General features: G+C 40.5%; 1 protein-coding gene across 1 annotated transcript in view; it reads left to right on the forward strand.

The window, feature by feature from the left end:
- ror2 (receptor tyrosine kinase-like orphan receptor 2) overlaps positions 1-17474 on the forward strand; it is a 110223-nt gene that overhangs the window by 66639 nt on the left and 26110 nt on the right. Inside the window, exon 2 of the mRNA XM_067433483.1 lies at positions 8287-8367. Coding sequence (XP_067289584.1) covers positions 8287-8367 — 81 coding nt within the window. The remainder of the gene's footprint in view (positions 1-8286; positions 8368-17474) is intronic.

The following is a 17474-nucleotide window of genomic DNA, read 5'->3' on the forward strand; positions in this document are numbered from 1 at the left end:
TACACGAATAGTTGAACGATCAAGTATGGTGACATAAAATAAAACGTGGTGCTTTTCTATGCGGATTAAAAAGGAGAACAATAATGTATGGAGGAATAGCACTTCTGAGAGAACTTCAACTCGGCGCAGTAAAAAGTCAAGGGCTGAAACATCCTCCCTCACGTCTACCCCTCTCTCTCTCATTTCTGTCAATAGGGAGGAGTGGGAGATGTGAGGGAGGAAGTTTCAGCCGGGACTTTTCACTGCTGGATGTTAGTTGGATGTTTTTCACCCGTTTCAGCTAAATTTGCGGGTCGACCTGAACCTGTGCAGGACTTTGAGCTACAGTAGACTGATTCTGCGATCCTATAGTGTTTTGAATGAATGGATGAAGTAGGCCTATACATGGTCAGCGATTGCAGGACTTGATTTGATGTTGTCACATGATATCATTGAATCGGACGTCATTTTGAGCTTTGGGGAATTGACAGCATTGGCGATTGTTGCCTTTTAGTTGCCAATTTAGAACAATGCAGGCTTTGATCCACTTCTCGCATGTCCTTTAACACTATTGGAAGAAGTGAATCTCGAACTAATGAGCCACTGCTGACCTCACTAACCATATCAACCAGCTGTTGTGTAAATGGATCTAACTAAACTTGTTTTGGGGTTTTTCGTTCTTTTAAATGAGGTAAGAAAACAAACGGCTCAGGAATGTCGTAACAATCCTTTCACCAGGTCATTGCTTATGTGGCCTGTGCTTGTCAGGAACCACCAGGAGCTGTTTTTCATGCTTGACACCTTTTGCTAAGTACATCTGCAGATGTGCTGGTAAACCAGGTCTGGAAGTGAATTGTCTGCCTCATTTTTGCATATAAGAGCTGATGATTGAGCGATTGCACTTAATAAGGCCAGGAATGTGCCTAGTCAGAAAACCAAAAAAATACAGATTCCCTCTTTTAAACGTTTACACAGCTCGTAGGTGTATGGTCATGCCCTAAATAAAACATCTATTTTTGGAAGAGAATGCAATGTTCTTCTCAGTTTGTTACGATTTAACTAAATGGGTTCTTAAGTGTTGTTTTTCCCCAATGTGTTCAGCTTCTCCAAAGTTTCTCCCCTTTATCCCACTCGTTGATTTTATGAATCTGGCAACCAGTTCCTGACTAAACGGTTCTCCAGAGGACAAGATGGAGTGTTAACAAGCTTCTACATTCTCAGTCTGGCTGAGGGTGTGCTGCCCCCATCCTGGAGCCGGACTCTCCCACGGGGGGCGGCTCGGCGTACAGCAGCCATCGTGCTGTTTGCCATCACCTCTTTATGAGCTCTCAGAGTGGCCTGCTTGCCGACAGTTGCCAGGCGAGTAACTCTCTGAAAAAGGAGAATCCGCTGTGAAAGGTGGTGATTCAGATGGTTGAGTGCTCGCAGGCACCCCGAGCCAAAATAATTAGATCAGCGTCCTTTCCCAGGTCTCGACACTGGCCCTTTTGTTGGCCTCCCTCCAGTGTGGTGGCAGCCTACTGATTACTGCTCTGGGCTGCTAAGACGGAGGCTGCAGGTTCAGTCCTCAAGTAGAGGTGACTTGGGAACTGATAAGATACGGATACCATAGACATTATAAGGAATGTCAAAAGAAAATACACAGCGCATTTAAAAACTTGACTATGTGTGCTGAAGCCATCAAGCCAGTTGCACAAATATTGTGCATCCTTATTATGGTTATTACAGTGATCTTCAGGCCTTTTGAGGTGCTTATCATTGGTTATACTTTAGATTAGGGTCCAATTTTCACATAGTGTTGTCAAAATTACAGACCACAATACCAAATTGGTACTGAAATGTTAAAAATGTGACGCTTCGAGCGCTGTTGAGCTATAATCGTAAACACCTCTGACTGGTCATTGTGCTCACGCACTCATCGGCTACAATGATTGGCTACAATGAAAGGCACGGGAGTGTTTTAAAGCACACGGAAGTGTTTGAAAGTGTTTTGAAAGCGGGAGCATTTGAAAGCACAAGCAGGCGTCGACCAAGAGACCGGTAGGCTGATAGTCGCCTGCATTCAAACTCTCCGTGTGTATCTGTGTAAGCGCTCTGTGAAAAGCGTCAATGATGTATATTTACAACATGTTTGTGAAGCGCTGTAGCCAATCACAAACATATTTGATGAGCGTGTGACTGTGAGCACAATGGCCAGTCAGAGGTCAAAGCGTCATATTTTTTAAATTTCAGTACCGCTTTGGTATCGCAGTCTGTACTTTTGACAAAACTATTCTCACTATTAACTAACTAATAAAGTTTATTAAGTTTAAGCAAGCAGAACTTGCAGCTTTTATTTTTTACTTTGTTTTAATTGCTCTTAACTTTAAATATTTTGAGTAAGCCAATTCATACATTTAATTTAATGATTATTTAATCTCAATTTTGATATTTGTAGTGGAAACTTGACTAGCTTTAACTAGCTAATTCAATAAATGCTACCCTGCTATTTGGTGACACAATGCTTTAAAAGGATTAGCATAGCATAGCACTTGTTGAATGAGGACAGTAATATAAAACATTTAACATACTGTATATCTGTTCTCACACTAAGCTCATGGTCCACTCGTCACCATAATGGTAACCCTACAAAAACAGAATACCAACAGACTAATCCATTAGCCCCGCCCACTGACTCATGAAGCAGATCGGCTCATGCTAGCTAGCCAAACATGCAGAGGAAGATAGCAAGATATTGCGCTATTCCTGGTTGTGGAAGAACACAGTCGCTGCATAAGCTTCCTTCGGATCATAATATTAGGAATGAGTGGTTAAACTTAATTTTTAATGAAGTTCCAGCTCACGTGGGGAAGACCTATTCGCTTCAGTTCACTGCGGAATCGTGTGTAAACAAATCTCCGGTCGATGCTGGATTTGGATCCGACAGGAATGGTGCAACACACTTATGTTAGTAAAACGTGTTTTTATATGTAATAGTATTGCAATGTCATAGATCGTTTTGCTTATGTGTATGTGTCTAACAGAAACATACCTTTAGCAACGCTGGACTCAGAGAGTCTCAGACACGTATGGGCCAGGGCTCGCAAAGCCTGGCAGGCTGATCAATCTCACTATTCCATTCTTAATCCTATAAATAATTAGACCTTTGAAGGGTTCACACTTATATTATTGACCGATCTTGCAGGCTGTGTAATATACAAATAATAGTCCAATCAATCGTGGCTGGATGAGAAATAAAGACGTTTACGAGCCCTGTGGTTGAGATAATCAATAGATGGGAGATGGGAGTGTAACCCCTACTGTTTGGACTGGGACTCGAACCCGGGCCCACCGGTATGAGAGTCGGACGCTCTAACAAGGAGGCTAAAGGCTGCAACCTCTAGCGTCAGTCGCTAGAGCGTCTCTTGAGGTCAGAGGAGTGAGGTTTTACTCACACAGCAACTTCTACTAGCTGGCCTCCGTTACACTCACCCCCCTAAACCTCACTCCCATCTAACTTAAGAAATGTATTAATTTCTTTTGCAAGACGTTTTTCATTAATCTTTTCCTTAATATAGGTGTCCTAGAAAACTATTTTTATACATATATTTTGGGTCAAAGCATGGGGAGTCATGTTGACGTGACGCAAATCATGATGACACAAAACATGTGTTAGCTCTATGTAGTTTTTTGGATTTATTTTTTTATTTTTTGCTGTTAAAGTCATTATTACAGCGATACGTTTTCTCTTCAGTGAGATTTCTTCCATTTCAGTACATATACACAACTTGTTTTGGCACATAGTAAGTATATAACGTTTTCAGTTTGCTCAACAAACTGATACAAAAAATAGATAAACTGAGAAAGTTCTACAGCATTATTATGAAATATCAATGCTCATATTAACTAAAAATGTAATCTGATTGAACATGTTTTAATTTGAATACTAAGCAGGGATTGGAAAAGTTTTATTCACCTTTTAAAGCACTATAATCTTTATTTAGTAGGAAGATTATTGTTGTAGTATGTGTAAAACAAATCATGATGAGTCAAATGAGGCGATTCAGATTAGAAGAGAGCAAATTTAAGCAAGCTCAAAACCAGTTGAATTTGTGAACAATAAGCCTAAATGATCAACTTGGTCTTTATTTGTCAGTCAGTGCTCATGTAAATGGCCTTTCTTTCCAGACAAATAACATGTGCAGGCAGGTTGGGATGGGTGGAGAAAAGTGTCAAGTCTGTTGTGTGATAAAAGAGTATCAGCAGGAATGAAAGGAAAGCTGTACAGGACAGTAGTGAGTAGGGGTGTGCATTGGCACTGCCTTCACGATTCGATTCGATTACGATTCACCAGGTAACGATTCGATTCAATTCGATTCTACGATGCATTGTGATGCATCAAAATTCTACTGCACACAAAGCAAATTTTTCATCAGTCATGAGGCAATACAAGCAGATATTAAACAACAGATTGTATTGGCTGCTATGTGTCTCCTGTATCTTTGACATAAAAGTTATTAAATAAAATAAAATGTAATTAAATAAAATGCAATTAACCCTTAAATGCATGACTGTTTCACCAAACATTCTTACATATTCAGGTCGTTAGTGACCCAGATCTATGTTTAACATGGATAGACCTCTACCTGTCGTGATAATATATAAAACTCCTGATTTTAGAGTAACAGCTACAGAAGAATAAAATAAAACCTATTTCGTTACCTTTTGGAGCTTGGAAGGATTCAGTTTGAGCAGATGTTTAATACCATCATCATATGACCTCGTCAGAGCTCGTTTACCAGTATATTCAGCATCTGCCTCATATTCGCCATCTCCAGCATATTCTCCAAACTCATTTTCAATGTCTTCAAAATCAATATTTTGATCACTGACAGCTTCTTGACCACATCCATCATCAAGAGACAGTGACACTAACATATGATTGTGTTTAGTACTTGCTCTCTGAAGTAAATCACTAAGCCATTTCAAGTTTTGCAGATTATAATTATTGTTTCGTTTTCTGTCAGAGGTAACTATGAGTGAAACGTCACTTCATCATTGGGTATCAGACATTGCCACCTTGTGGAATAAAGGTGAATTGCACCGTATTTCGTCATTATAGATTAATTTATTATTGTGCAAAAAATATATACGTAACGTTACAATCCTACACACCTCAGGTCGTTAGCGCGTTTTTAATAACCCTGTCTATCGCGGTCATCTCCCTCCGCCTCAGCCATCTTCCTTGTTGTTGTTGTTATTCTCCCGGAACCGGAAGTATTTGAAACTTCACAACTTTATCGTCTGCCAGAAAGTAAACAGTGACATAATCGATTATGGCACTTTGCCGCATCGATGCTGAATCGTTCATGCCCCGCATCGCGATGCATCGCCGAATCGATTATTGTTGACACCCCTAGTAGTGAGACCAGTGATGTTGTATGCTTTGGAGACAGTTGCACTGAGGAAAAGACAGGAGGAAGAGCTAGAGGTAGCAGAACTGAAGATGTTGAGGTTCTCTTTGGGAGTGACGAGGATGGATAGGATCAGGAATGAGTACATCAGAGGGACAGCACATGTGAGATGTTTTGGAGACAAAGTTAGAGAGTCCAGGTTGAGATGGTTTGGACATGTTCAGAGGAGGGAGAGTAAATATATCGGTAAAAGGATGCTGAGGTTAGAGCTGCCAGTCAAGAGGAAGAACAAAGAGGAGGTTTCTGGATGTAGTGAAGGAGGACATGAAGGTAGTCGGTCTGAGAGAAGAGGATACAGAGGATAGGACTAGATGGAGGCAGATGATTCGCTGTGGCAACCCCTGAAGGGAAAAGCCGAAAGAAGAGGAAGAAGATTCATATATTAATCTCAGTTTGCTCCCACAACTCCTTGCCAGAGTCAGCCTAATTAATCACTTTGTTGTGCCTTTGGCTTTTTCAAGACCAGAAATCCTTTTGCACATTATTTGAGAGCAGAAACACCTGTTAAGTGCTCAGAGGTGCTAAACTACTTGTTTACTTTAATTAAATAAATTGTTTGAATTTTTTAAGCTGTAATTGTGGTTCTACAAAATTGAAGCAACCCTTATCTTTCAGCATATGCTGTCCTCAGAATTTTACTACACAGAATTGCCTAATTGTTTGTGTTGTTTTAGTGATTTAACACTGGTTTACACCTAGAAAAATAACTATATTAGCGTCCATACCAACCAACAATAACAGCATCTGCTGTTTGAAATGCTCAAGTTCTTTGAAGTCGAGTTGGTTCTGATTGGGTGTAAATGCTTTTATCATTCATCAGCTGGAAAAAAAACATAATTCTTATAGTGAGTCCAATGATATCATTCTGATGTGTCGTATAGTTATAGCTGTAGTGATGACGTCCCTGTTCTCATCGAATAAGAAAGTATTAACTTTAGTGAAAAGATAAAGCCTCTGATAGATATCTATCATAGATAAAATAAGTGATACGTTATAAGTAATAATGGCCGTCATTTATGGGGAAAAAGGATGTGACCATCTAGTTACATTTTTTTGAAAGTTTGTTACTAAATTTGAAAGTTTGAATTTCAATATCTTTTGGGCAGGATATACCCTAATGCTTTTTTTCTGAAACCGTTTTGTGGTGCTGATTCCATTAATAATCCACTAATGGAGTCTTGTAAAACGTACGTTTTAAAAAAAAGCATCCTTTTCTGTTATCTAACTCATACTTTTGGGTTGCGCATTAATTTCAGGCATCGGAATGTTTCAAATATTTTATAGGCGAATGGAACTTCTCAACTAAAAGAAAAATGTGTATTTTTTTAACCTTAGTGTCCATCGCCGGCTCTGAAAGACACCATCTGTGTGTGTTTATGGCAGATGATTATTTAAGATGGCATAAAATAGACAGTTTAAAGAATCAATGTTTGATTAGGGGAATCATCAACCTCATCAGGATCCCCCTAATCCTTGCAGTTCTTTTTTTTTTAACACAGATGAATGTTAAATAGTCAGTGTATATTTTACATAAATAGTTACACACAGCCAAACCCCCAATCTAATTGCTTTACTACCACAATGCATCAAACGCATATTGTATAGTGTAAATAAAGAAACAGGATGGGATCATTTTCATTACTGTATTGCAGTACGTTTTGGGTGAAATATGAGTGACCCATCTGATGTTTTCCATGTGGTGTGTTTGTTAGGACTATGTGAATATGTCTTAATCACTCAGTGGTTCAGCTGGCAGTGCATTATGGAATACTACTCGCGCTTGAATACAGCGCTAGACCAGCTGTTTATAGCATGTCAAATGTGGTTTTCAACACGCACAATGCCAGCTTTCTTTTATTTGAGGATAATTTGCCTATTATGAAAAAAACAACAATTTAATTTATTGGAACAGTTGAAACAAAGAAATAATTGAGGGTGCATTGCAACATCATATTAACTGAGCATAAATTATGCCCCATGTTTCTCATATGTAATGGTTCTCACGTTGTTTTCAGTCTCAGAAGGAAGTCATTCCACACTGTTAAACAAGGATGTAATTTGCCCTTAACCACATACAGTGAGCTTGTTAAACACCGGCCCAGTTACCATCTAAACTCCACTCATGTTGGCTGTGTGTGTGTGTGTGATTAACTAAATGTAGGGTATTCATGTAGCATCTCAGAAACCACACCGTCAGCAGTAATGTGATCTTTGGAGTGTTTTATGATAAATATGATGCTCTTTTTGGAACAGATAAAGGATGTTTTAGAAAAAACATTCAGGCTTGCAGCCGCCTGTAGAGACCCTTACGCTAAGTCTCTGATATTTTCTTATTGCAAAATATGATCCAAGATGAAAAGAAGAAATCTTTTATATATTTAAATATATATATATATATATGTGTGTTATAAGAATATATAATTTAAAAATAAACATTTTCAGCTTCTTGGAAATATGTATGTCTTTTGTATTCATATTGGTATAATCTGTGAACCATTTTCAAGTTAATTTCTGTCAAGTTTTATTACACGACTCAGACATTTGTGTGTATATGCCTCACAATTCAGTTATTGACTAGAAATGATTTATTCAAGTCACGGTATGAATTGCATATTTATGTATTAAAATATGGGTTTACTATTGTGTATACTCAAGAACTACAAATTCAAAGTTGCTTCTACTGTGCTTATCTGAACAGATGCTAAAGTTTCATCATTCAATTATACTAGATGTATAGAAACCAGTAGAATATTTGTGCTGATAATTTGAGAGCTGATCTTCCTTTTTATTCCTTTGTTGTTTTAGCACAGGACTTTACTAACACCGCACTAACAGTCTCCTCCTTGTTTTACAGTGGCTGACGTGAACCTGTCGGAGTCTGGAGAGATTGAGGCTCTAGCTGAGGCCCAAAGCGGAGGTCTGCCAACAGCTGAAGGTATAGTAGTGCCTGTTACAGACTTCTGCAATCCTATTAGATCATTACAAATCACACTGTACGACATGGGTCTAATAAACTTGGGTATGACGTATGTAGACTGTACGATGAATACACACATACAATGAATACAACATACATTTTGCAAATGGAGCTTGAGGTAAGTAGTTTTACGTTTTAGCACCATGTCTTGTTGATCAATATACCATTTCACGTTGGATTATTATTGGCTAGTCTATAGACGTCAGTAGCATGGTCATGCTAAATTTCTGACACTGTCAGAAAATTATCACAGCCTATCTTTAAACCTCACTGTATAGTGTAGGACCACTGTTTAAGAGCCATGGTGACAAAGATTGCCACGACTGGTCATATTTCATCTGGGACAGCCCAAAATCATACAGGGTGTACACAAGGCCCGATTAAACTCAGTCCAGAAAGCCTTATCCTGAGATTAACAACCAGTATCCATGTCACTCGAACACTGTATTTATATTACCTTTTAATTAAAGGTGCTCTATGTAGGATTTTTGCAGTAAACTATCAAAAAAACCACTTGGCCAGTGTTAAATATTTTGTTCAGTTGAGTTCTTACAATATCCCAAATGTTTCCAACTATTTGTAAATTGTGAGAAAATTGCTATTTTACCAAGGAACCGGGACGTCTAAGGGACTCGCCTGTCAATTGCCTCATATCTGTGTTACCCTCAGTTTCTGGTTTTATTTTGGCAGAAACACTTTACTCTTAGCATTGTGCAAAAAATATCACAGCAGCCGCTGAGCGAGCGCACAGAGTAATAACTTAATCGATATGAAGGCTACAACATAAGGCTACATGGAAAAAAACAGTATCAGAACAGGCACAAGTAATCACATGACATCTTAAACAGCAGCAGGAATATAGCCGATTTTTATTGGCAATGTTCGCTGCGATGGAGAACACCCGTTCGGAGTGCACAGACGTGCCTGGCAAACTACCTTATCTTTAAAGCAGACTGATCTCATGAAATGGCGTATGTATGACACGCCAATTCGTATGCCATTTTGGCGTGCTATAAAGACGCATAATCGCTTTTTAGCGTGTTTATCAACGCCGTTTCATTCTACCCCCCTACGCTGCCCCTACCCCTAAACCTACCCATCACACACGCACAGCCCCTAAACCTACCCATCACAAGAAACATTCTGCATTTTTACATTTTCAAAAAAACATAATTTAGTATGTTTATAAATCCATTTACTTTGTGGACACACACACACACACACACACATTTTCATACACATATTCATACACATTTTGAACTCAAACTCTTCTCTAAACCTACCCATTTGTGTATTATAAAAAACAGGATAACAGGCAGATACGACTGCAGGTACAATTTATTCAGAAAGTACAAATACTCCAAGTGTTCCGAAGCCAAACAATTAATTAGTGTGAAGTAAATCCCTAAAAGCGATCAGACATCGAGTCCATCCGCCAACGATTAATAATACATTTCAAATATTGCCGCCGGAAGAAACATCACGTCAGCTTTGACAGCATTGGCTGTCGTGTCTCGTGACCAATTGCGTCATTATGTCAGCTTTGATTGTAAAATGTCATTGCCTCTTGTGTGTCTCTTGACCAATTGCGTCATTATGTCAGCTTTGATTGTAAAATGTCATTGGCTCTCGTGTGTCTCGTGACTGATCGCGTCATTCTAAACTTGTCGTCTCGTGTATCATTTGAATCAAAAATATTTACGAGTGCGTGGGTTTTCTGTTCACAAAGGGGCGCGCGATCATCATTTCAACGACTAAAACATTAAGATCAACTCTGTTCTTCACATGAAGATATCGTATGACCTGGAATGCTAGCCTGACAAGCCAGACCCACATCAAGATGTTTGGTCTGGAAACTCACCATAGACAGGGCTCAATCCGAGGGGCGGGATAAACGGTTGTCTTTCAAACTCCCTCTGCACGCGATAGGATAGCGCTACCACCAACCAGAGCAACGAAGGTGAAATGGAGCTTGTTGATAGATTAAACATTCGCCGAATCCGGTTGGCAAAACTCCGAACACATTTTCACTTCTTAAGAATGACTTCAGTGCCGTTCTTTGTTCTTTTCTCAGAGAAAAGCTTAACTCCAAGTCTCCCAGAGTCGCGGTCAAAGCTGATTAGAAAGACCGTTCGCCAGTTTCTTACAAGAACCACACAAACGCAACGCGGCCGTCGTCATTATGGCCCCGCCCACCGACTCTGCACACGATGTGATTGGCCTGGCAAGAGTTAGGCGAATACAGCTCAGAAGAGTATTGAGAGTTGCTAGACGACACTCGCGGGCAGATTAAATTTGCTGCCGCTAGAGTGCGTCTAGATTTCTAGGCTACTGGAATGCAACATGAGTTAATACTTTTATACTGTTTTTTTGGTCCGTTTTTGCAATAAATACATGTGACTGTACATTTATTTGCCTGTTACGTGTTTTATATTGTTGAGAGTGGGTAGGTTTAGGGTTGGAGTGGAGTTGGTTGCTCCAAAATATAAAATTAGGCTATAAATATTAATTCTGAGATCAGGTTGGCAGAATCACACGGCGTGGACATACAGGAGGAGATGATGCTTCGTTTAGGCATAGAAATACACGCGGAATCACACGGCGTAGACATACACACGGAATCACACGGTGTAGACATGCACGCGGAATCACACGGCGTAGACATACACGCGGAATCACACGGCGTAGACATACACGCGGAATCACACGGCGTAGACATACACGCGGAATCACACGGCGTAGACATACACGCGGAATCACACGGCGTAGACATACACGCGGAATCACACGGCGTAGACATACACGCGGAATCACACGGCGTAGACATACACGCGGAATCACACGGCGTAGACATACACGCGGAATCACACGGCGTAGACATACACGCGGAATCACACGGCGTAGACATACACGCGGAATCACACGGCGTAGACATACACGCGGAATCACACGCCGTAGACATACACGCGGAATCACACGCCGTAGACATACACGCGGAATCACACGCCGTAGACATACACGCGGAATCACACGCCGTAGACATACAGGCGGAATTACACGGCGTAGACATACACGCGGAGATTATGGTTCGTTTAGGCGTAGACATACACGCGGAATCACACGGCGTAGACATACACGCGGAGATTATGGTTCGTTTAGGCGTAGACATACACGCGGAATCACACGGCGTAGACATACACGCGGAGATTATGGTTCGTTTAGGCGTAGACATACACGCGGAATTACACGGCGTAGACATACATGCGGAATCACACGGCGTAGACATACATGCGGAATTACACGGCGTAGACATACATGCGGAATCACACGGCGTAGACATACATGCGGAATCACACGGCGTAGACATACACGCGGAATCACACGCCGTAGACATACACGCGGAATCACACGCCGTAGACATACACGCGGAATCACACGCCGTAGACATACAGGCGGAATCACACGCCGTAGACATACATGCGGAATTACACGGCGTAGACATACATGCGGAATCACACGGCGTAGACATACATGCGGAATTACACGGCGTAGACATACATGCGGAATCACACGGCGTAGACATACATGCGGAATCACACGGCGTAGACATACCTGCGGAATTACACGCCGTAGACATACATGCGGAATCACACGGCGTAGACATACATGCGGAATTACACGGCGTAGACATACATGCGGAATCACACGGCGTAGACATACATGCGGAATTACACGGCGTAGACATACATGCGGAATCACACGGCGTAGACATACATGCGGAATCACACGGCGTAGACATACACGCGGAATCACACGGCGTAGACATACATGCGGAATTACACGGCGTAGACATACACGCGGAATCACATGGCGTAGACATACATGCGGAATCACACGGCGTAGACATACACGCGGAGATTATGGTTCGTTTAGGCGTAGACATACACGCGGAATCACACGGCGTAGACATACACGCGGATAGCTCAAAATGCGTATAGATAACACGCCACTTGCCTTGTATGTTTTCGCAAAGTCATGATGTCATGTTGCTTTAAAGGTTACTTTACCTACGGTGTAGAACCCAAAATGTTTCCAGACACTACTTTTAAGATGGGTTGGGGTCATTATTGTCCGCTCAGGCTGGCTGTTCTGAGAGTTATCTTCCATGTTCAAAACTGACTGGCTATTATGTGCTTGATTTGGTCAGGGGCCTATATGCTACAATATGTGTAGAGCGCCCTCTATTGAATGAGATGGCCAACAATAAAATAGCCCTACTTCATACTACAGTAACGGTAATAATCGCATCCATGAACATGATTTCTCCCAGAGTCCTATCCCGATTCTTTCCCAACGGCTGTGAGGTGAAGACCACATGTCCCAAGATTCTGAGTCAAACTTGGCGTCATCAAATTACGCCTTTGTTTTGAATAGGCGCCCTCTAGCGGACGGAAAAATTACATAGTGCAGCTTTAACATTTTCTGTAATTATTATTTAATTTAATTTAAGTTTGACATCTCATAACCCCTAATTTGGGAAAATAAAAATAAAAGTTCACCACAAAATGCAAAATTCTATTGTTATTTACTGATGCTAAATTTCTTTATTGTAGTAGCATCATGATAGTTCGCTCCACCCACAATGAAATCTTATTCAATCTCGCAATCCCACTTACATGAACATCTTCTGACTGGCTCTTAAGACCCTTTTTGCACCAAGAACGACAACATTTGGTTAACCATAAGCATGCCTGCTGCTTTAAATGCTGGAGCTCTTTAAAGTCATGTGGATTCTAATTGCCTGTCAAATGTTTTTATCATTCCCCAGCTGGAAAAGAATCATTCTGACGATGTGTTCACACTTGTTGTTCGGTTCGAAAACGAAACATTAAGTCCTGGATCACTTGGCATTCACAATGTCATTACTCTAACACTGACCGTACCCTAAAAACCCTGCTTTTATGATGTCTATTATGCAACTGAACCAACTAAACATCCAAACCAATGCTGTGGTGTGGGCTCTTGAATGGTTATTAAACCTTGGCCTTAATTTTATTTTAACCCTGCATGCTGAACTGAAAATCTTCCTCTCTGCTGCTGAAGCTCTTATTCTCATTGTTCATTACTGTCATGTCTGATTACGATTCGTGTCAGAACCAGTGGTGTTTACGTGACTTTAATAATTGAAATCAATGAAAAACATCTCTTGTATAACTGCATGATGGGTGTTCACGATAAGGTTTGGATCATGAAATGTGGCCTGCTGTGTCGAGCAGGAGAGTGTCTGCGTTTCTGCTTTCAGTGTACATAAATCAGGGGGTTTCAGGAAAACCCAGCACTTTGCTCTGGCAGGCCTGTTTAATGGCAGCTCGGCATACGAGCGATGCAGAGACTATTTGTGTTGGCCATGGGACCAAGGGGTCTGGGGACGAGAGGAGGCAGTAATAGTTTTCAGGAGAGTGAATGAATGTAAGAAGGGCAGCGTTTCTAAACCATGCATTACCAAAATGAACTCGAAGCAAGATAAACATTCACAGGGACTGCAAAGCATGTTAGTGAATGAATAACTATCTAGCCAAGTGCATAATAAAGTTCTGTTTAATAGACTATTTCTCCATATTTGATAACCAGTTGTGATTGTCAACATTGTTTTTCGACAAGATGACCTTAGTTATTAGTTTTTTATTTTAGCGTTATGATAGTTATATCTTGGTGTTTCACCAGTTTTAAATGTCGCAAAACTCTAAACAGTTCAAGTAGGGCTGGGTATCAATACAGATTTCATGATTTGATGATAATCACCACTCGAAACTAAACTTTATACCCAGTTGTATATTCTCATTTAAATGGTGTATGATTGAATGGCACAGGTTTTATAAACCCATAGAGGTTTGCCCTCCACTAATATTGGTACCCTTAGTACATGAGCAAAGGTGGCTTTAAAAGAAATAAATCTGCATTGTTTATCCTTTTGATCTTTTATTCACAATGACACACATTCCAACCTTCCAGTGAATTAAAACAATTGTTTTTCTCTAGTTCACATTGGCCACAATTATTCGCACTCAATTATTGCAACATCCTTTTCCTGCTATAACAGCCCTGAGTCTTGGAGTTTGGAGAACACCTGTCAAGAGACCAGAGACCATTCCTCCACACAGAAGCTCTCCAGGTCCTTCAGATTTATAGCTCCATGTTGGTGCTTCTTTTCAGTTCAGCTCACTCATTTTCTATAGGGTAATACAAAAGTAACACTTTTTTTTATTTATTTTTATTTAATGTTTGTTTTGGATCGTTGTTTTGAGGGAAGATCCAACCACGGCCAATTTGTTGGTATTTGCTAGAATCCTAGCCTGACAAGCCAGACCCACATCAAGATGTTTGGTCTGGAAACTCACCACTGGCAGGGCTCAAGCCGAGGGGCGGGATAAACGGTTGTCTTTCAAACTCCCTCTGCACGCGATAGGATAGCGCTACCACCAACAAGAGCAACGAAGGTGAAGGGGAGCTCGCTGACTGATTAAACATTCGCCATATCCGGTCGGCTAAACTCCGAACACATCTTCCCTTTTTAAGAATGACTTCAGTGCCGTTCTTTGTTCTTTTCTCAGAGAAAAGCGTAACTCCAAGTCTTCCAGAGTCGAGGTCAAAGTTGATTCGAAAGACCGCAGCCGTTCGCCAGTTTCTGTGTTTACTAGAAGCACGCAAACGCAACTCGGCCGTCGTCATTATGGCCCCGCCCACCGACTCTATACACAATGTGATTGGTCCGGCAAGAGTTAGGCGAATACAGCTCAGAAGTGTATTGAGAGTTCCTGGACGACACTTGCGGGCAGATTAAATTTGCTGCCGCTAGGGTGCGTCTAGATTTCTAGGCTACTAAAATCCATGATTCCATGTATGTAAACAAGATGTCCAGGACCTCCAGCAAAATAATAGGCCCTCAACATTAAAGATCCAGCAGTATATTTAACGGTGGGCATGGGGAACTTCTTATCCCTGTTTGCTCTAAACCCCTTTGGTGGGTTTGCTGCCAAAAAGCGCTTTAAGTTTCATCTCACCATAGAAATAGGTCCCTTTTGAAGTTCCAGTCATGTCTTACAACTGAATATGCTGGAGTTTGTTTCTGGATGAGCGAGGAGGAGTTTCTTCTAAACAACGTGGTGGTTTGAAATCCTTTTTAAAAAAAAAGGTTTTCTGGCCCCAAGACTCAACTAATCTGTGTAATTCTTCATCTGTGATCCTTGGAGAATGTTTGTCCACTTAAACTCTGCTCACCATGTATTAGGATTATAAAAACACATACGATATGTTCCAGGCAGATTCGTAACATCTTTAGTTGATTGAAACTTCTTAGTTATTGCCCTGATGAAAATGAGGATTTCCAATGCTTTAGCTATTTACTTACAGCCACTTTCTGTTTTGTGAAGCTCTAAAAATCTTTTACTGCACATCAGAACTATATTCTTTGGTTTTACTCATTGTGATGAAGGATTAAGGGAATTTGGCCTGTGTGTTTCCTCATTTTTATACTCCTTTAGAACAGGAAGTCATGGCTTGACGATTTCATGCTCCTAGGTGTGCTTTAAAACTTGTAAATATTGGGAATATACTTCAGAGATATTTTACTCTAATTTCTAGGGGTGGCAGTAATTTTGTCTGACATGCATTGGAGAAAGCCATTTATTTCATAATGAGAAATAACCCCCCCCCCCCCATCTTTAATCTTTATTGAAGTTAAATGTACGCTTTCACTGAAAACGTTTGCAGTTTGTGTTGCGTTTGAAGGCCAGAGGTTGGTTATACGGAGGGTTATATGGCTTGCCAGCACTGCTTGTGTTGTTTATCGTTCCAATCATGGCCGGCCACAAATAGTCAAACCCACTTAACCTCGCATGCTAGCTGAGCTCCACAAACCTGGGCTACAGAGAGAGACATCTTGGAGTTTTTTTTTGCATAAACGACTGTATGACGGTCCGCTCCAAATATATTCTCAAGTCATGTTATTATTTTTATTGTGATTTTTTTTTTTTTTTTTTTTTTTTTTTTTTTTACATTTAAATGTATTTATTTTTATTAATGCCAAAATTTTAGCATCTGAATCACATGACAAAAAAAATTGCCCATTGTTTTACTTCAACTTGCCCTTTCCCTGGCCTGACACAAACGAATGCTTCACTTTGTACTGTTCACAGCATATTGTGAAACCGCTTAATTGCAAGTACAACTTGGCATCTTTGCAGTAGGATCAGACTTGTCCTTTGTTTAGCGTGCTTTTTGTGATTTCCATTGCACTTGGCACATGCGCATAAAAAAAAAAAATTGGACTTGTGTAATATAAATTACACATTCTGCATGTTGTAGCTTGCTGACCTTACCTGAATGTAAGTCTAGCCACAGACGGTCTTTGGCGAGTGCTGTGCTTCACTGGTGTGGAACACACTCATGTACAGTAGTAGACTGTCTCTTTGTCACGTCTTCAGAACATCATCTGAGCATGATCACAACACCCTCACTCATCGCTCATGTTTCCACACCGATTATAGATAGCAGAGTGCCTGTAACAACTTGCCTTTACCACAGCGAGGGTGTCTTGCTCATTCTCAGGCTGCCTGTGTTTTCACAGCTTCTCCTCACTTTCCCAGTTAGGGTGTGCAACACAAACGGGCCTTTCATGCCTCAGTTTCTTTACAAATCTTCTGTGATGTGATGCAGATTTTGTCAACGCTGCCTTGTTTGGATGGTGTTAGTTTTGTGTGTGTGCGTGTGCGTTTGTGTGTATGCTGTTTTGTCTTACCCCTGTCATCTTTTGACTGTTAGATTATCTACTTCTCAAGATTATTATGGTTTAATGCTGTTCCTAACTGAGTGGTATGCTTCTAGGGTTGCTTTAAGACCAAAGTATACTTTAGGTTAAACAAAAATTTGATTTAGTCTGTTTAATAGATGAATAATTGACTAATAGATACTTTTATTTTAATAATTTATTATAATTGTAATATTTTATTATTAATAGGCTCTTTCACTGAACCCCTTGTCAGTCCCTTGTGGCCCTATGGGTCCCT

Source organism: Pseudorasbora parva, chromosome 23 (assembly GCF_024679245.1).
Source record: "Pseudorasbora parva isolate DD20220531a chromosome 23, ASM2467924v1, whole genome shotgun sequence".
NCBI classification, from domain to species: Eukaryota; Metazoa; Chordata; class Actinopteri; order Cypriniformes; family Gobionidae; genus Pseudorasbora; species Pseudorasbora parva.